The sequence below is a fragment of the Rutilus rutilus genome (assembly GCF_951802725.1).
Source record: "Rutilus rutilus genome assembly, chromosome: 25".
Classification (NCBI taxonomy): Eukaryota; Metazoa; Chordata; class Actinopteri; order Cypriniformes; family Leuciscidae; genus Rutilus; species Rutilus rutilus.
In genome coordinates this window covers 10586422-10605491 of record NC_140229.1, presented here as the reverse complement: position 1 = coordinate 10605491, position 19070 = coordinate 10586422, and the positions used below count along the sequence as shown (strand labels likewise).

Genomic DNA, 19070 nt, shown 5'->3' with positions numbered 1-19070 from the left:
CAGATATCAAGGTCTTTGTCACTTTTTATAACAGAGCTGTTCAGTTATAATGTCATTTTGTAGGATAACCAGAAAGCTAATCAGCCATAGGTTCCCTCAGGAAGTTCCTTTTTGGGTTCGAAAAGTAACAAAAGCTCTGTTTAGCATTACTTGAAAAGACTTTTGCATTAAGCAACACACATTACACAAACTCATACATCAAATGTGAAATTTAAAGCTTTATTGATATAACAACAGGGTTTCATAAACAAGCATACTTGTGGTAGTTCATAAACTAGCATACTTGTGGTAGTTGTCAACAACATATCCATGTGTAATTTATATTATAGAGCAAAACAAGTCTCTTCAAGTAATGACAGACTTTATTTAATATCACAAACCACCATTCTTAAAAGCTGACAAGAGAATTCCAGAGGGTTTTAGGACTACAAACGGAAAATATTTATGAGTTCTTACTGCACAGGCCATGCAGATGTATGATTTTAATATTGCAGGTAAATGTGTTATGATAAACAGGTTCTCATGGATGCAATTATCATTCACAACAACAATTTCTATAGACATTCTGGTTAAGAACGCCAGAGTCCAATAGAAAGCACAGATGAGTTAAGTTAATGAGGAGTTCTTCAATGCACATGATTATATTATGATGATACGCATATAAAGAGGACTGATGTGTTCGATTTTATTTAAAGGCTAGATCACCTCTGTATGGCCAAGCAAGCGTGACAAAAAATTAAATCTTCATTTGCCCCCTTTTTCAATTAAAATTGCCTGTTAAGAAATACCACCAAATTAAATGTTAACAGCCAAAATGGCAACACACAACAGACAAAATGAAAAAAAAAAAAAACTAAATAGAACAGAACAGTAGTCCTCCCAAAATTCAGAGTTAATAGCCAGACTGCTGAGGGTTCTTTCTGGCAACATTCACTGTGGACAGGCATTCAGGTTTCTTCTAGATATGCAGCTTGAGTTCAAGTAAATGTCAAATGGAGCCTGTTATTGAATCCCCTTACCACAAATCCACTGCAGTTCCAGAATACAAACTGGTTGGCATTCACAGCCAACATTTCAGGTGGCTTAAGATTACAAGTCAAAGAAAACACCACTCTTGGGAAAATTACTCCTGAATCGTGAACATATTGAATAGCTAAATTCAAGGGGCTAGTGCTCTTGCATTCTGGTCTTTCTCAAACGGGAAAATGCCCTTGCTTAGTGTTAAAAACCTTTGGTACAATTCACACACATAAACTTCTTTAAAATTGCGTGGTATTGTGGAATGGCAAAAAAAAAAGGCAATCAGCACATTTGACAATTATACAGTATATTGAATAATGTATGCTTAAAAAGAAAATATTTAAAATAAAATAACCCTAATAATATCTTTTGTTGATATTTTCCCAACTCTTCAGCTTAATATTTAGAAATTAAAAGATGAACAGAAAACCAAACCCGTCTTAAAACGAACATATCAGTGCCAACCCAGAACATTTTAAATGTTATGCTCTGTTAGGAAATGTTTCACTTAACAAATTTGGGGAAATAAGAGTCACTATTCCCAGAGACAATTAGGCTTAAACTGCAGATTAGTCTCCCTATCAAAATAAAAACTCCCATATTCAATTCACATAAAGGCAGAGATCTTTCACATGATTTTGAACAAATCCAGAGCATGTTCACAACCAAACCCCCCAGAATTCGCTGCACATCACTGCAAATGCATTTGGAATGAGTTCTGAGCATATAAAGAAGTGCAAAATCAAACTGATGGTTTTCCCTTAGATAGTCAGATAGTCCAGGTTCCATCACGTCACCAGAGGGTTTCCAGAGGGATAAAGCTTAGGTAAATGGCAAGGAAAGGTTATCCTCAAATCCCACTTTGGTTAAAAGGCCACAAACACAGAGTATATTTTGCATGATGATCACTGTTTGCATAAGGTTAAACGACTCTTTTGAGTCATTTGGAGCGACGAAGAGAGCCAGTGTTCATTTGAATACTGTTCTGTAAACTTTCTTGCATAAACACACATTTCACAAGGTGAAAGAGAAAGTGACAAGCCTGTGGTGCCTATTTACATGAATGAAGAGATTAAACTAGTGCCATGAAGACAGACTTCATAGAGTAGATCAAGAAAAACCAAGTTAAAGGGTCTGAATGATAAAGAAATTGGAATTCTGAGAATGTGCATGATGTGTTGAGAGGGAGTTGACGAAACAGTGATTGTTGCAACGCAGAGGTTTTGGCAAATACAGCCAAGAAGCAAGAAATGACTTGCATATAAGTTGAGAATGAATGTGAAAATGAGGACTATTAGTTGTGACAAAAACTATTAGTTTCGATGAAGGCCTTCTCTAATGCAACAGAGTGGGCAGTTCACGTGGGCGGTTCTCTCACTGTGCCGTTGGCTTTGCTCTTGCTCTTGGGTAGAAGCTTGTTGTTGATAATGCGCCTGAAAGTGGCCGTCCTCTTTTCCCTGTCGCCCATCATGGCCGCCTCGGGATGCTCCAAGTACTGCAGGTCATTGTGGGACTGGCTCATCCCTGGCTCCTTTCGCTGATGTCGCCGTCTGAAGAATAGCTTGGCACTCTTGTGCAGGAAGCTGCCTACAGGGGGCGCCAAAGAGAGATGAAAATAATCAGCCAAGCTCACTAACATACTTCACTGTGAGCCAACCCGGAAGTCAAACTCTGATCAACAGGAAGCTAAACCATAAAATTAGTATTCTTTTGGTTTTATTGACTACCATGATGAAGACAGAGGATTTGTGGGAATTGTGACGCAATTTGTATCATTTTCAGCTCTGAAAGATGCTACTGCAATACACTGGCAGCATCAGATGGAAATCAGCTGAAAGAATACAAGCACACTACTAACACAGAGTATGCAAACGTGTTTGAAAGTGCTTGGTTTTAGAATCAAAGCAGCCTAAACCAGTCCACACCAGCTTCGAAGTTCAGGAAGTTTGAACTTCTGGATTTTTATGCTGTTTGGGAAAGTTATCAGCCGAAACTCTCACTTAGCCAACAATGAAAAGGTTCAACAGCACAAAACAAAAAACAAAAGGTGCCTCCAAAGATTTGAGAAGCCAAGCAGCATGTCAAATCTTTCTCCTGTTGATCGATTACAGGGTAATGACTTGCTTATTATCCCGATGGAAGTTTAAAACGCTGGGGCATGGACTAGCTTTTTTTTTTACTAAAAGGGTTTGTTAACAATTTCACAGGGAAGTCTACATAATTTTACTATTATAGACTTCTCAAAAGGTCACTTACTCTTCCAGCAATAAAGTCTGGTTAGCACAGGTTTCCACTTTAAGACAGCAAAGAAAAAAATAAACAAAGTGATAAGGGAGAGGGTACAGAGGACAAAAAAGAAAGTGAATGTCATCAAATGTGAGAAGTACAGACAGAAAGACACTAGACAGTGCTGTATTCATATTAGACACAAACAAAGGTAAGACAGAATTTAGTAGCTCTGTGTTAACTGGCATGCCACTAACAAGACTTGAATTTGGTTGAGATGTTCCTTTTTAAGACATTTTTCAGTCTTTTTTTGAAGGTTGTTTACATTAAGCAACTCAAGTGACGGAATAAATGGCTACTTTACTCTTTGGCTTAAGGGACATTAGTTTAAGATTCAGATCAGCTTTTTAGAATAATTAATTCTAGAATAATAAATATTGTAGTTACAACTTCATGGGGCAAAATACCACCAATTTACTTGATACACTACCTATACAATAGCACAGGGGTTCCCAAACCTTTCCATTCCAGGACCCACCTAGACAAGTGTAATCTATGTCAAGACCCACCAAAATATTTGAGATGAGAAAACAATTGAATTACTGTACCCTTCATGTTAATCAAAAGTTTGATATGAAAGAAATTGATATGACAGCGCATATGTATATAATTAAAACGCGGCCTTTGCAAATTCGAAGCGATTTTTACTTAATGTTGGAATATCGTGCATCCATAGACGAAATGTGTCATTCACTGAAACGCAGATTTAGCTGCAGCCAATTGACTTTGTGCGACCCACTCTGTGACCACAGTTTGAAAACCCCTGCACTAGCATATACACTACTGTTACATTTAAGAAATTAATACTTTTGTTCCAACAAGCATGCATTAAAGTGTCAGTAAAGGTATTTATGTTACAAAATAAATCTTGTTCTAATTAAATTCTGTTCTTTTGAACTTTCTATTAAACAAAAGAGCCTGAAAATGTTTATCCGCGTGATCAAATAGAGACTTCTTTCAAAAACATAAGACAATCTTAACGACTCTCAAACGTTTGAATGGTAGTGTAAATGCATGCCATTGACCTTGTGGTTCACATGCAGACCTGTGATCAGATTTATGACTCTAGTTAAGCACTTTATGTAGTTTGAAGGTGTAAACTGGTTAAATAGAAACCCAAAACCCAGCTCAGCATAATTTTGAATGTTGTTGTTCTTCATACACATAAAGCTCAAAGTCCATTCCCCTCACCTTTTCCTTTTTTGGAACCCGTTTCAGAGGTACAGAGGGACAGAGAGGACTTATCCACATCTGGGTCCTCTCCAGCCTGACTCTCCCAGTCCTCCACATGATCTGTGCCATTCGCACCCACCAGAGACTCTACGGGTTCGAGAAAGCTGGGTTCTGCCACGGTTTCCGAGGGTAATGCTGCTGCTTCGCTGCTGGTGGCCTCAGATGCTCCGGACATGGAAGCGTCCATTGCAGCTGCATATCCTGCCATCAAAGTCATCTCCTCATCCTGTGTTAGAGGGGTCTAGAGAGCAGGTTAATAGCAAAGCTTCAATTAGAAACTGACAATTAAAGCCAAAGAACTTGCTTTATGATGTAACATTGTGACTAGGGCAAGGTATCACTAACTATCAGTAGCTGCGTTTACATGGACACAATCGGAATGAAATCAATCCGATTGATGAATCCGAACAAGGTGTTTACATGAATGATCAATAAAGTAATCGGGTTGATGCGCGCGTTTATATGTCACAGTTTCAAATCGGATCTGATGTTTTGACATGCGCACACTGCACAAATATATAGAGTTTCCCACTTTTTCGTGCATAAATATTCTCCTCTATTGGATCTTTATTTGTTTTAAACAGCAGATGTTATATTAATTCGTCTCTGGTCATAATTTAGAGCATATTAACTGCTTTGCCGTGCTGCTTATTGATCACGCAGTAAAAATATCCCTCCCCGCTTCCAAAACCAGACGTCTGTGGATGAGAATCCAAAACAAGCACTGGTTGCTTCACTTCACAGACGCGCGAGTGAAATAAGAATTTTAGAATGACGGGAAACTTATTAATATGACACTTTATTCAACAGGAAAAACAGCTCGTTCCGCGCGTCATACGTCATTACGCTATTTAACGTCATCGCACATGCGCAGTCCTTTCAGTTTCGGTTTTCAATCCGATCAAGTGTTTACATGTTCTCTCGATCGGATTACAAAAGGGATAAACCACCCCTTTCAATCCGATCGAAATTTCATTCGGATCGAGCTCAATCGGATCAATTAAGGTGTTTACATGAAGGTTTTTTAGTCCGATTGAGCCGTCAATCCGATTATAAGTGTCCATGTAAACGCAGCTAGTGTTGTGTGTAACGCGTTACAAAGTAACGCGTTACAGTAACGTAACTACTTTTTCGGTTAAAAAGTAGTGTAACGCGTTACTACTAAAAATTTGGTAACGAAACGTAGTTCCTTTTTCAATTCGGCGCAACGTTACTTTTCCCATGGATATATTTGACAGCGACACTGCCTCAGCTGCACGCTTGAGAGAAGAGAACTGTTGAGAACTGAAGAAAACGATTTGGTTTCATATTTATGTTTAAATTAAATAAAATAAAAAATTTGCGCAATATAGGCTATCGGGAGACAAATGGAGTGGGCAGACATGATTTAGACCACTTTATTAAGTTTGTTTTTGTAGAAAGACTTTCTTTAAAACGAATTTCGTTTTGTATTAATTGTATCTTAATTTTAATCAATGTTTTACCAACCAATTAATTGCCTGAATTTAATAAATAAGTAAATATGGCATGCAAAATAATCATGACGGCACCAGTGCGTGAACTGGAGCTCGTCTTCCATACTGTAAATGAACCAAAACTCAGATAAGCTACTTGTCTCACAGACCTGATAAATATAGGCTATAGAAAGCTTGAATATGTGTACTTTTAAACAAAATATATTTTTTTCTCTCAAAATCTCTTTTTTTTCCTCCTACTCCCTAGTGAGTCGTATGTCTGAAAACTAAGCTTATGTCTTCTATATTTTTACATTTTGTCTACATTCTACATTTTGTCCTATGCTATCAAGACGCGATTCGCACCGGTGTTAGAGAGCAGGGAAGCTTTATTGGCTGTTGCCGAAATTTAATGTTCGGTGGGGAGCGGAGCGGAGAGAAGTGGTGCGGGCGCGCTGCTCATCGCGGAGTGTCGCACTCTACCCCATGATGCAGAGCCGGCTGAGAATAAAAGTTAATTTTATTAAATTGAACAAGCTCAATCAGCATTCAATCAAATATGCCTATTCTAAAAGATGTAGGCTATTATTAATAATAATGTTATTTCAACACAATAATATGAAATAATTTCGAAATAATATGTGTGTGTGCATCTGTAAATCCGGTGACGCGTGTATTTATTTTTATTAGCCTAATAAACAAGTGTTTTCTCTAAAAGTGTCGACTCGGCTGCAAAGATGAAGTTGACGATCGCCATCTCCGTGTGAACACGCTTATAGAGAGAAATGCACATAAATAAGCCTAATGGATTATTACATAATCAGAGAGTAGCCTTTTTCTTTTTTCGTTTTGAATTATTTCGTTTAAAGACATTTAAAGCTCTGTTTATTTGATGTATTTGTCATGTCTGTGTGAGGCATAAACTGAGTTTCGTTAAGTTAGGATGTGCTCTAGCTCACGTGCAATGCAAGTGAGCGCGCGGGCGCCTCCGTTATATTTGTTTCGTCGGCCTATTCATTAAATACAGCAGGCAATTGGTTGATGAAAAATTGATTAAAATTAAGATACAATTTATACAAAACGAAATTCACTTTAAAGAAAGGCTTTCTACAAAACAACTTCAACTTCAACGGTCTCTGACCCGCTCCATGTCTCATATTGCGCATCCTATCTTACTCGGTCGTGCTGTTCACTTTTCATAAAATCAACATAAATGGAAAAAAATAACATTATAATATTTGAACAAATATGAAACTAAATGCGCTTTTTTAATGGCTACAATAGTAGGCTACTGTGTCCACCGTGGTCTCCTTGGATTTTTGATCAGCGGAAACGATTTTTGCTTGTTTGGGATCTGACTGGTCAGCGTATTTGAAAAAGTTAAGCAAACTTTCCTGTCTTTTTGAAAAATTTCCCCTGAGTGAAACGATCGAGGCTAACAGCAATCTCAACTCGTACAACAAGTGCGCAAGTCATGTGTCACAAACATTGAACACTACATAAACAGTAGCCTATTTTTTTTTTTTTTTACATTTAGGCAATTAATTTTAGTGACAAAAGAGGTGCCGGATCCAATAAAAAAGGTTCCGGATCCAATGTCGGAGGTGACGGAACATGTTCCGGCTCAAATTAAGCCCTGATATTTAGGAACAGATATTGGGTTCTGCCCAAAGTCAAGCAACATAAAAGTAACGTAAAAGTAACGAGTAACGTAAAAAGTTACTTTCCAAACGGGGTAACTAAGTAAAGTAACGGATTACTTTTTTTTAAAGTAACGAGTAACGAGCAAACACTACTTTTTAAAAGTAACTTCCCCAACACTGCTAACTATTAGTAGATACAGCACAAAAAAATTATTCTGTCTGAAAAATGACAAACTACAAACATTTTAATTTTGAAGTCTTAGGAAATGCTTGCTGTGTTTTGTGTGGATTCATGGGTTGATAATCTTGATCTACAGTAGGATTAGAAGGTTTCCAATTTTGAAAAAAAAAAATAAATAAATCTGTCTAATAAATTTGCACAATTTTGTATAAATAAATCAAATCAAATATTTGTTTAATGCTACAAGTGAATTTGGGAATCACAATATTATAAATGTAAAAAAATAAAAAAATAATTCAGCTTGAGATTTGCTAAATATTGCATTTAACAAATGTATTAAATTATTAGTATTTAAAAAAAAAACATTTAAGTAAGCATTTGATGACACCAATGGTAATATAAATGTAAAAATATGGGAAATGAGCATGCACAGAAAAAAGTAAACAAAAGTGATATGGTACCAATTAGGGCTGGGTATTGACACAAATTTCACAATTCAATTTGATTTCAATTCACAAGCTTGCAATTCGATTCGATTTCGATTCCGATTTCTATTCGATTCACTATTGATTATTTTAGATATCAGGTACAATGCATGGAAAACATTTCTCAAGGAAAACAAATCTCTTAACTAATGCTGTAAACTATGGGAGTCAGTTGTAGCCTACTAGGCTTCATTAGCCTACTATAATATTGAAGGTAAAAATTAACTGATTTGTATACAAACACTTAAATTACACTTATTTATTTTTATAATAATAAAGTTATATGAAATATAAACATTTAAATGGTGGCTGTCAGATTTATTCAAACATGCATTAAATATTGAAGAACATTAAAAATTATAATGAATATGTAATATGATGCATGTATTTAGCAAAATGCTCCTCTCTAGAGTTAATTTTTTAGGTTTAAAGTTTAAGGTCACTGGATATGGTGTTTCTGAGGTAAATGTGACATTACATGACATTGTTTACAAGCTGTTTTACTGTCTTTCCACGGTTGAAACACTGATTGAGCGATTCCATGTGACATGATACGGATTTCGATAAGTTGTACTCTTTTAACACACTTTCAGATGCTCATTCATGTTTATTTCACGCTGTAACTGGTATTATTAAGGCGGAAGAGAATGGACGCGATTTAAAATCTGAGACTTTGTTTCATATCAATAGTAACAAAGCACAAAGATTATCGTGATTTACTGGATGGGATGCGCGCTACAATGTTCCATTCATTCATCAACTGAAAACAGGATGACTAATCGATTCCTGGGATTTAAGAATCAATATCGGTTCGTAAAAATGAGAATCGATTTTTTTTTTTTTTTACCCAGCCCTAGTACCAATATAGTGTACATACCTACTAAATATGCATATATGTGGGCAAGTAGTCTTTTTCTGTACCTTGGTTACTCCTGAGATGATGATGGTGCTCTTTTTGACAGGAGATTTGAGCTTCTGTTTTGCCGACTCATGGAGCTGTCTGATGGCAGCCTCGGCTACAGGGTCGGTCCCATTTAGCATCAATAACTCTGTGCAGGAAAGAGAGAAAAAGAGTGTACAAATGCTGGATGCAACCTATTACTAATGTGCATTTCGCATTCATGCTTGCTCCGGGATAGCTGATGAGCACTTGCGGTGCAGAAATAAAAGGAAATGCATTTAGCCACTAAAGTCAACAAGCTTGGAAATCTCACCTGTATCCGATGATGACAGGGCTTTGCTAACTTTGGCTCCGAGTATTGACTGCTGCTCTGACACCCTTCTCTCCGCCAGCTTATTTTTAGAGGGTGATTTGGATTCTGTAAGAGGGATTTTTAAAAACACAAAAATCATATTAGAGATTTTGATTTAGTGGTTAAGGAGAATGACATAACAATTGTAGCATTTTCATATTTAACTTTAATAACAAATACCCAAATAACACCCCCACTATTTTGCTTCCCTCAAAAATTAACAACTGAATCAAAGGTCAAATGAAAGGTACCAGGTTGCAAAGGTCGTCCTGGTTTACTCCTCACAGCAGTGACAGTGGTGACAACGGTGCCACAGGGCATCACAGTGCGGTCCATCTCCACTCTCTTAGTAGGGGCCGGAGTGGGCGTCTGCCAGCTCCGCACCTCGCTGGGCTCCAGGTAGGTGAACTACAAAGAGAGCATGAAGAGGTAACGTCAGGTTTCATTCATTCAGGTTGGTAAACAAATATTCAGTGTGGCATAATTCATTTTCCAAACGAAACGGAACGAAACTATAGTTTAGGCTTACTTATAGTTCTTTCTGCATATTAAGCTAGGGCATTTTAATTCACTTCGGAGTTTCAGGCCAATGTACACAAAAATACATAAAGAGACATTTCTATGAGAATTAGATCTAAAATGAGATCAAAATTCACAGTCTCATTATGACACATTGATGATATTTGATATATATTTACCTCAGTAGTTAGTGATCCGGTTATATGATCTTTGTTCATGAGTGAAAAAGTCTGTTGACCTTTGGGGTGTTTCTTCACTAGATCAAAAGGCACAGATACCTGACCTAACAAACCACCTGGGAGGAGAACAGAGAGTGATACCCTGAACAAATCAAATGAATGCACATTATTTAATCAATGTGTTTGCCTAGGAAGGCAAAAGTGACACTGAATAAACAGACAAACACATTTCACACAAGCGCATCTGGCCTGTTAGAAATCAGGGTGAAAGGCCAATGACATGAGGTAATGGAGGCCGTCACATGTCTGTTAACAGAGTTCAAATCATAATGTTACCACAGTATCCTTCTATTAGCTCAATAAATATATCACTTTCACCTCATTTTGAGAATGTTTCATGATTTAGAGAAACAGATGACAGAAAGTAGATTAAAATTCACAGATGACCTTCAAGCTTCTGCAGACCCAGATTAATGGATATCACTATTCTGTTTTTATGCAGTTAAGCCGGTTTATTTTCGGTCATGTGGACTTACTCTCCTGAGGTTTGCCGTTATCCACGACCTGGATGTTCAGCTCCTTTGATCGGGCGCTAAGCTCACTGCAAAAACAGGACAGGAGATAAAATAAATCATACGGCATTCCTATCTAAAAAGATTGAAAGATGCCCCAAAAATACCAATCATTTTATTTTTAAAGTCTTAGGAAATGGTTGCTGGGTTTTAATTTTGTGTGGATTTGTGAGTTGACAATCTTGACCAAGCTTTTGAAGGTTTCCAATTTTGAAAAATGTTCAAATATTAATAAATATAAAATGTTAAAATAATAATAATAATAATAATAATAATAATAAATATATATATATATATATATATATATATATACACATACACACACACACACACACACATTATTTCCCTTTCATGTCGCCGCCTCCTCTCTCAGTAATTTCTTGTCCTATCTCTATTGTACTTTTCTATAACAGTGGCAAAAGGTTAAAACAGATTATTTTTTTCAATGGGTATAAATGAAGTTGGCAGGAGCAGCTGGGGAGGTGGACCTGAACTCACAATATGAAGGGCTGATCCCAGGCCAGGTTGGATGTGTTAGTCAAGACTGAACTGGTGACCTTCTGAGGAGGATCATCCAACTGGAGGATACATTGGGGATTCATGCCGCCTGAAAGCAGGACAGAAACAGTTTTTATCTTCAAGCACAAGCAATACCATTCTGAAAGTAGGCTCATTTGCTAATGCACATGTACCCCATTCAAATAAAACCAGATATTTGTGCCAAAAGGCAAAGAGAAGAGATCTAGTACTGTTTGAGCTAAATTACTGACTAATGCAGAGAACACTCTTTGTCAAAATGAATTATGCATAAAACGGATGAGCTGCCAGTTGTCTCCATTAAGTGCTTGCTAGGCTGTAATAGTGACTTGGCTGGAGAGCAGTGGGACAATTAGACCACTTCCGAAAATGATTTCCGAACAGAAGGGACATCCTGATTGAGGGAAACACAGGCAGTTAACTCAAGAAGTCGTGGGGGCGGTGCTTTTTGGGAAGTGCTGCCTGCACTTTGTGCCCACAACAAAATTCCATCCAAATTATTGGCTTTATTTCTTCGATCCAAGCAATATAAAAACATTAGCTGAGGTCTGTGGTATATATGAGGTCCTTTTAATACATAACGAGACCAATGGGATTTCAAGGATGTAAATCATATGACCATATAAATGGCCCATCATAAACAGCTACCTGTGATTAAGAGGCACATAATAAAAAAAAGGTGATACTTAATTGTAGGGCTGGGCGATATGAAGCAAAAAATATATCTCGATATATTTTGCTATATCTCGATATACGATATATATCTCGATATCTTTACAGGAAAAAGAACCCCCCAAAAACTACTGCAAAAACAAATATGCCAAATACCACCAAGTATTTTTTATTGAAGTGCAAAGAGGTAGGCAGTTCATGTAGGAACAAGTGCTTCTGCGACATTTTTAAATAATATATTTTTTTTATCTTTTTTTATAATTAAAACTAACATCATAAACATCATGATATTTTTTTACTTTGAGCAATTCTGGAGCTATAATTGACTCTAGGAGCATATAAAACAAAACAGCTCCTAGGAAAAAATGAAATGTAATATTGTAGTAGTTATAAACAAAGGTTTCTTTTTTAGTTCAGATTAACATTTGAGGCAACTGTATTCATAATGTCAAAATTAAACCGACGTAATGTTACTTGAAGGCATTATAGCCTACTATTCCTGCCAAACTTCCATGGTTGCAGTTAGTGTTACTACAGTAAATCCATGGTGAATGTTGCTGATCTGTGGACACTGGATAGTTCATTCATGGCACAATGTTTCTTCCTGGTTTCCACGTCAGCGCTGTTTGATCCGTTAATAACGGAGAAATGTGAATGTTTCTCACTAGATCTCGCAGCGATGTTAATACTTCTGTGGCGAATTCAAATGCTTTCTTTACTGGATCATTAGGGCTGTGTAGTAACAGTGTCGCATGATCACGATCGGCTCGCGCTGCTTTGGTCCAAACTGATAAACGGTCCTTCAACCACACAATAACGCTTGCATTACGTTTGCCATTTGATGTTGGGCAATGTTGTGGTCGCGCCGGCGTCTCTTTCATTATGAGCGCGCTTGCCACGCGCAACGCGCCTACATTTGAAATAACACAATTTTTATAAATATAAACAATATATCGATATATACGATATGTCAAAATCCATATCGTGTTTAAAAAATATCTTGATATATTTTAAATATCGAGATATCGCCCACCCCTACTTAATTGTTACAAAATTGTTTTTTCAAATGCTGAAAAGCATGTTTAAACCAATATACATCATGTTGCATTTTATTGAATATTGTATAAATCTGCAAAAATTAGTTGGCTAAATATTAAACAACTGAAAGGACATGCATTCTTCATTAATGTGTGTGTACAATGCACCACTCTTTTGGTCACTGACCTGCAGCACCATTCTCCTGTTTGCATGTGACCCGGATGTTCTTCACTAATAGTTTCCATTCATGCGCTCGCGGGGGCTTTGGGGGTGAGGTCGCCTGCAAGGTCTTGTTCCTTACTTCCTGTTGAAGAGGACAGAGGAAATAAAACATTATCACTCATAACATCAACAGCAACATCCTTTTCTGTGTTTTTCTCTCCATTCTGAGAAAAATCCAAAGTTATGTAATTCTCTGAATATTATGACATTTATCAGATCACAAATTCAAGGCCTTAAAGGGATAGTTCACCCAAAAATAAAATTATTCATCCTCAAGTTGTTCCAAACCCTTATGAGTTTCTTTCTTCTGCTGAAAACAAAATTTCTTCAAGAATATGGGTAACCAAACAATTGATGAGACCCATTGACTTCCATAGAATGGAAAAAAAATCTATGGAAGTCAATGGGGCCCCATCAACTGTTTGATTACCCATGTTCTTCAAAATATCTTCTTTTGTGTTAAGCAGAAGAAAAACATTTATACAGGACATTTATATTTGGAACAACTTAATAGGGTTTTAAAACTCTTATGTGGTTGAACTTGAAATTATGCGGAAGCTTTTTAGAGAGGATTAAGAACTAATGATGATACGATAAACACTTAATGACATTTGCGCAGAGTTGTACCTGGATTTCTGCAGACTCTGCAGGTCGGCTGCTCAGAGTTACAAATGCTTGAGCTCCATTCAAGACCTGCCTGAGCCTGTCGCTCACAGCTGCTTCACTTAGACTCTCATAATCTCCCTGAAACACACACAGAGTCATGCCATGTGCTTTCCGAAAAAATAAGCAGAAGTTACCCCTTAAAAACTACTGAGATTTACAAATGACAGACAATGAGAACCGTACTTAATCATGATCTTTTCTTTCTTGAGTGGTCTGATGAGTGAATATACCTGCGCAAAACTTGGCGTCAGCTGCAAATCTACAGAGTCCAGGTGAAGCACCCTCCAGGAAATCTCCACCTCCCTGTTCACCTCTTTCATCTGTAGGGCCATCTGTGACAACAATAGACACACAAACATTACTTATAACCACAGACACAAAACAAGGGCTGATTTGAGCAATAAGTCATAAGACTGTACAAAATTGTAAAGCCTAAAACCTCTTTAAACATGGTTTAATATAAGGTCTCAATTGTTTTGTTGCTTTTAAAAGTTCACGAAACAGAAAACATAGTTAAAATTAAAATGTCAACCATCATGTAAAACAATGTTAGCTTTTATTTATTTTTATTATTGGGAATTTTTTTGCATTTATTTTTGCATTAAATTATGGATATAAACTTAACCTATTTATATGTAAAGCTTATCTAAAGTTTGGGTCAGTAAGATAATAATACAGTAAAACAGTAATATTGAGAATATTATAACAACATAAAATAACTTTTTTATTTTAATGTTTTTTAAAATGTAGTTTATTCCTGTGATGGCTAGATTTTCAGCATCATTACTCCAATCTTCAGTGTCACATGATTCTTCAGAAATCATAATTATATGCTGTTTTGGTACTCAAGAAACATTTATTATTATTATCCATGCTAAAAGCAATTGTGGAAACTGCAATACATTTTTTTAAGGATTACTTAACAGGAAACTCCAAGAAACAGTATTTATTTGAAATTGAAATATTTTGTAAATATAAAATAAATACCTTTATATAAATAACTTATGGCTATTTACCATTGTCGACTTAGATTGAATCAAACTACTGTGCACTCACAAGTATGTGTATGAATATTATTGATTTCAGAAAAATGCTGCTTGAAAAACCAACTGAAATAAACAAATGACCAAATATCAGCTATAAATTAAACAATAAATGCTGCTGCTTCAATTCAGCAAGGCAAAAACACACAGCGACCTACAACAGAATAACCTAACACTGCCTACTTCAAACTCACAATAAACAAAGGGTCCAGAGCATTCTCATATTCACAACGGCTCATTGAGCCGCAGGGCCCACAGTACATAGAGGAATGGGCTGTCATGTCCAAGCACGACTGCTTTACATTTCTGGAGAATGAACTTGGATGAAACGAGGAGGAAAAAAATGACAGGACGCCAAATTCCTTTGCAGTGCTCTCAAGTTCATTCCTAAATCATAATAGTCTGAAGAGACAGCAAATGCTAACCAGTTACTATTAGCTTACAGTAAGATTTATATAATCAGGAAATGCTTCAATCGATCTACTTCAATCTTAGCCTGAAAATATATTTGCTTACAGTGCTTGTAACCTTGCCAAGAGTTGGACCGCATGGAGTTAAAATAAATGGGTTATTCCACAACCTTGTATACGGCTGTGGGGTCTAGAGTGCAATGACCTCTAGAACAGAAACAAAAGCCCTAAATATACTGTTATTCAGCCTACAAAGCCATTCTAACAAGAGCTGGGAGCTTTCCAGTAACCGGCCTTGACCAGCAGGGGAAACAGACAGAAAATATGCAATAGCCATATGGATTCCTCCAGAAAGAGGCTGAAAAGACAAACAGAAAATAAACGCAAACACTCCTAAACATACAAGCATTCTGTATGTACATTTGGCACATGCCCGTAATTCTATTTACAATCTAGCACTTGGCCTAATCCTCTTAAACAAAAGCTGCCTACTACTACAGAATACCATAGATCCGAGGCGGATTGTGGAGACGTATGAGGAAAATGAAAGATTTTACAACAGGTTAAATGTTTAGCCACTCAATGCACTTAAAGCTAAAACGGGATCAGCACAACAATGAGTCGTCGAGTAACTTACTGGTTTAAAAATAGCTGTAATTCAATTGAGCAAAGCTGGTGCGAGCTCTTAAACACAATGTATTGTCAACTACTGCAGAACTGCAGCTCTGCACACTGAAATTGTGATATACAGGTTTTTTTTTTTGTGCAATATTAAAATAACTGTTCAAGAGGTACAAGCTTTTCCATGAATAATTCTGGGCAGGATGTACTAGTGCAAGTGCACATGCTCTTTCCTGAGGCAGAGACATATTAACGGTGATTAAAATAAAGGCAGGACACTGAGCCAGTGCTCGCGACTGAGGCACTTAATCTGATTCCCGTGGCGAATAAAATGGCAGAGTGAGTCACGCCCTATAAATCAAAAGCATGCAGGATGGTGCATGAGGCGTTACATCTCTTATGAGAACATAGGACGTCCCATTCAAGGGCAAATGTGTTTATTCCTCATTCCATATAGGTCTAATAGGACTGTACACAAATGGAGCAGTGTTGTCAGGGTTAACTAAAACTATTAAAAATGACAAAAGAAGATCCGCACACAAAAAATACGCAAAAAGCTCACATGAATTTATTGCCCAGAGGCCACAAATAAAGTGCAAAAGGTGCGCAAAATGTTTTCGGGTTCAACCCTTCATCAGTGCCAAGCCAAGCTTATTACCATAATCATTCAAATACAGTGGAAACTGACTTTGCTAAAATTATTTAATATTTAAGCTGAAATAAATATTAGATGGAAAAACTTAAATGAAAATTACAAGCATTTACTTGGCAACTAAATGATATAAATAAGTTTAAGTTGATGTACTAAAATTACTAAAACTGAAATAAAAATAACCAAAATTAAAGCTATAATGAAATATTAAATAATGAATAAAAATTACAAAAGCACATAACAAAACGACCAACTGAAACTAAAATGCAAATGTAAAAATGAAAAGCCAATTCATTTAAAAATATTAATAAAATACAATAGCAGTATGTACATAAAGAACACAGAGGGGTTGAAGTCTGAGAACACTAATGAAAACATTGTTTTTTGTATATCCAAGTGAAAACTGACCTTTTGTACAAACAGTTCATATGATTAGTGACACAAAAACCAAGCAGAATCTGAAAAATGTACTATTCATTTTACACCATAACACTTCTTTGTTTTAAAGGTTTCAAAATCCTAAAACTTTATTACTTGCTTTAGAATAGAATTAATTTCCCCTAAAGACTCATTTCCCTCTTCACTCAAACTGAATGTACAGTTAAATTATGCATAGTGTTGATTTATCCCCATGTGATTAAAATGACTATTTACTTTGATGACAAAACACGTGACAGGCTTTCCTAGAAGCACACAGAATGAGACTCTTGTCTGCTCCATGGGAATGTTTAAAAAAAAAACTGGTTCATCCTCCGAACCAAATGCCAATATCTCTGGAAGCATTCAAAGAATGACTGTCTTGTTTGGCAATTTGTTACACAGATGCCAAAGCCTGATGTTTACTCAACGATCCTCAAGTGACTATAAAGAGCAGAATAAACACTCGTTTTTACCTGCAGACGAAGTGGAGATATTTTCACACTGTATCTCAGGGGTGTTTCTGAAGATGCTGAGCTTGGTAAAGCACTGACCGAAAACTGCAGTTTGTTCCCAACCACCTGACACAGGACATCCTGCAAAAAGAAACCAACTATGACTAAAACTAGGTGGAAACTTTAAATATACTGACATTTTAACAGTCATAACACTGCTAATAACTTTTTACGCCTGTCAAAAGGAGAAGTCTTATATCATACTCATATCCCTATTTTGATTCAACACATGCAAACCTAAATACAGGCAAGCAGGGCGATCCACAATATAGGTTACTAAGGTTAGTGTATATAAACATTCGAAGCATGCCCTCATTGCTCTTACCTTTTGACCGGCTGTTTTTGTAAAGCTTGAAATCTGGTCCAAGGCCAGTTCTGATGACTGGACACCATCATCTTCAAAGGTCAGCTGAATCCCACTCTAATAAGAGGAACAAAATACCAAAGTAATACAATAAGCAAAAAATAAATAAAAAAAGACCAGAACAATCTCTTTTTTTAAGGAAATCATGTGCGATTTTAAAGACTAACAATATATATATATATATATATATATATATATATATATATATATATATATATATATATATATATAACTGAATTACAAACCAACCTGTGATCTACGAGCTTCCTCATTAAGGCCCCTAAACCAGGCTCTTCTCCACTGACTCTTCCAGCTTTTCAGAGACAGCACCCAGCATAAAATCCCATCAGCTTCCTCTGAATCCACATGACTGAGAGGTGTTTTCCCAGCAGGGGGTTCGTTGGAAAAATACAGCACCAAGTATATGATCAAAGTGACAACAGAGGCCAGAAAGAGTGTGACCATGCAGAGCCACTGCCAGTCACCCACCCCGGAGAAAACACCCTCCATAGACGACATGATCACCGAGCCATTCTCTTAAACCCTTAACATGTTTACCCTCAGCTCTGCTCCTCACCCTTCCGCATCCCAACACAATAACGACACTTTCCTTCCTAGAATTGACTAATAAAACACCTTCACAAAACAGCCAAAATGAAAGTTCACGAATGGAGGGTGGGTGGAAACACGAGACCGGTGGATTGAGGCTCGTAAATCTCACTTCAACCAGCACGACAGCGACAGACAAAACAAAATACAATTATTAAATGTGATAATAATATTAGAGCATCTGCACAACTACTTACACACTAAGTAACATTTTTAACATCCGTTAGTCACAGTAAACCGAGTGTAAATTTATCTGCGAGGCGTTTAACAGTGTTATCGGACACAAACAGATTGTTTTTGTTTTTTTATTACAGGTTTTAAAAAAATATTATTAATATTATACATTAAAGACATCGGTTGGACTATTATTTGCTATTTGAAGACATCTCTAAATAATGAAATCATTAGATCCGGAGTACTCGACGTGAAAAAAAAAAAGTTCCTGAAAATCCCCCCGGTGTTGATGAGCCACGTTACCA

The 19070-nt window shown here is 36.6% G+C and overlaps 1 protein-coding gene across 1 annotated transcript; it reads right to left on the bottom strand.

Moving 5' to 3' along the window:
• Positions 1-2234: 2234 nt before the first annotated feature.
• On the bottom strand, positions 2235-18740 carry c2cd2 (C2 calcium dependent domain containing 2). The gene is made up of 14 exons (XM_084400803.1): positions 18232-18740; positions 17944-18039; positions 17580-17699; positions 14191-14292; positions 13922-14038; positions 13259-13376; positions 11324-11432; positions 10790-10854; positions 10254-10369; positions 9807-9963; positions 9517-9621; positions 9224-9351; positions 4498-4780; positions 2235-2607 (listed from the first exon to the last, which is right to left on the bottom strand). Exons 1-14 carry the CDS (start codon positions 18499-18501, stop codon positions 2378-2380), a joined length of 2016 nt encoding a protein of 671 aa, XP_084256929.1. The 5' UTR covers positions 18502-18740; the 3' UTR covers positions 2235-2377.
• Between the last annotated feature and the right edge of the window lie 330 nt (positions 18741-19070).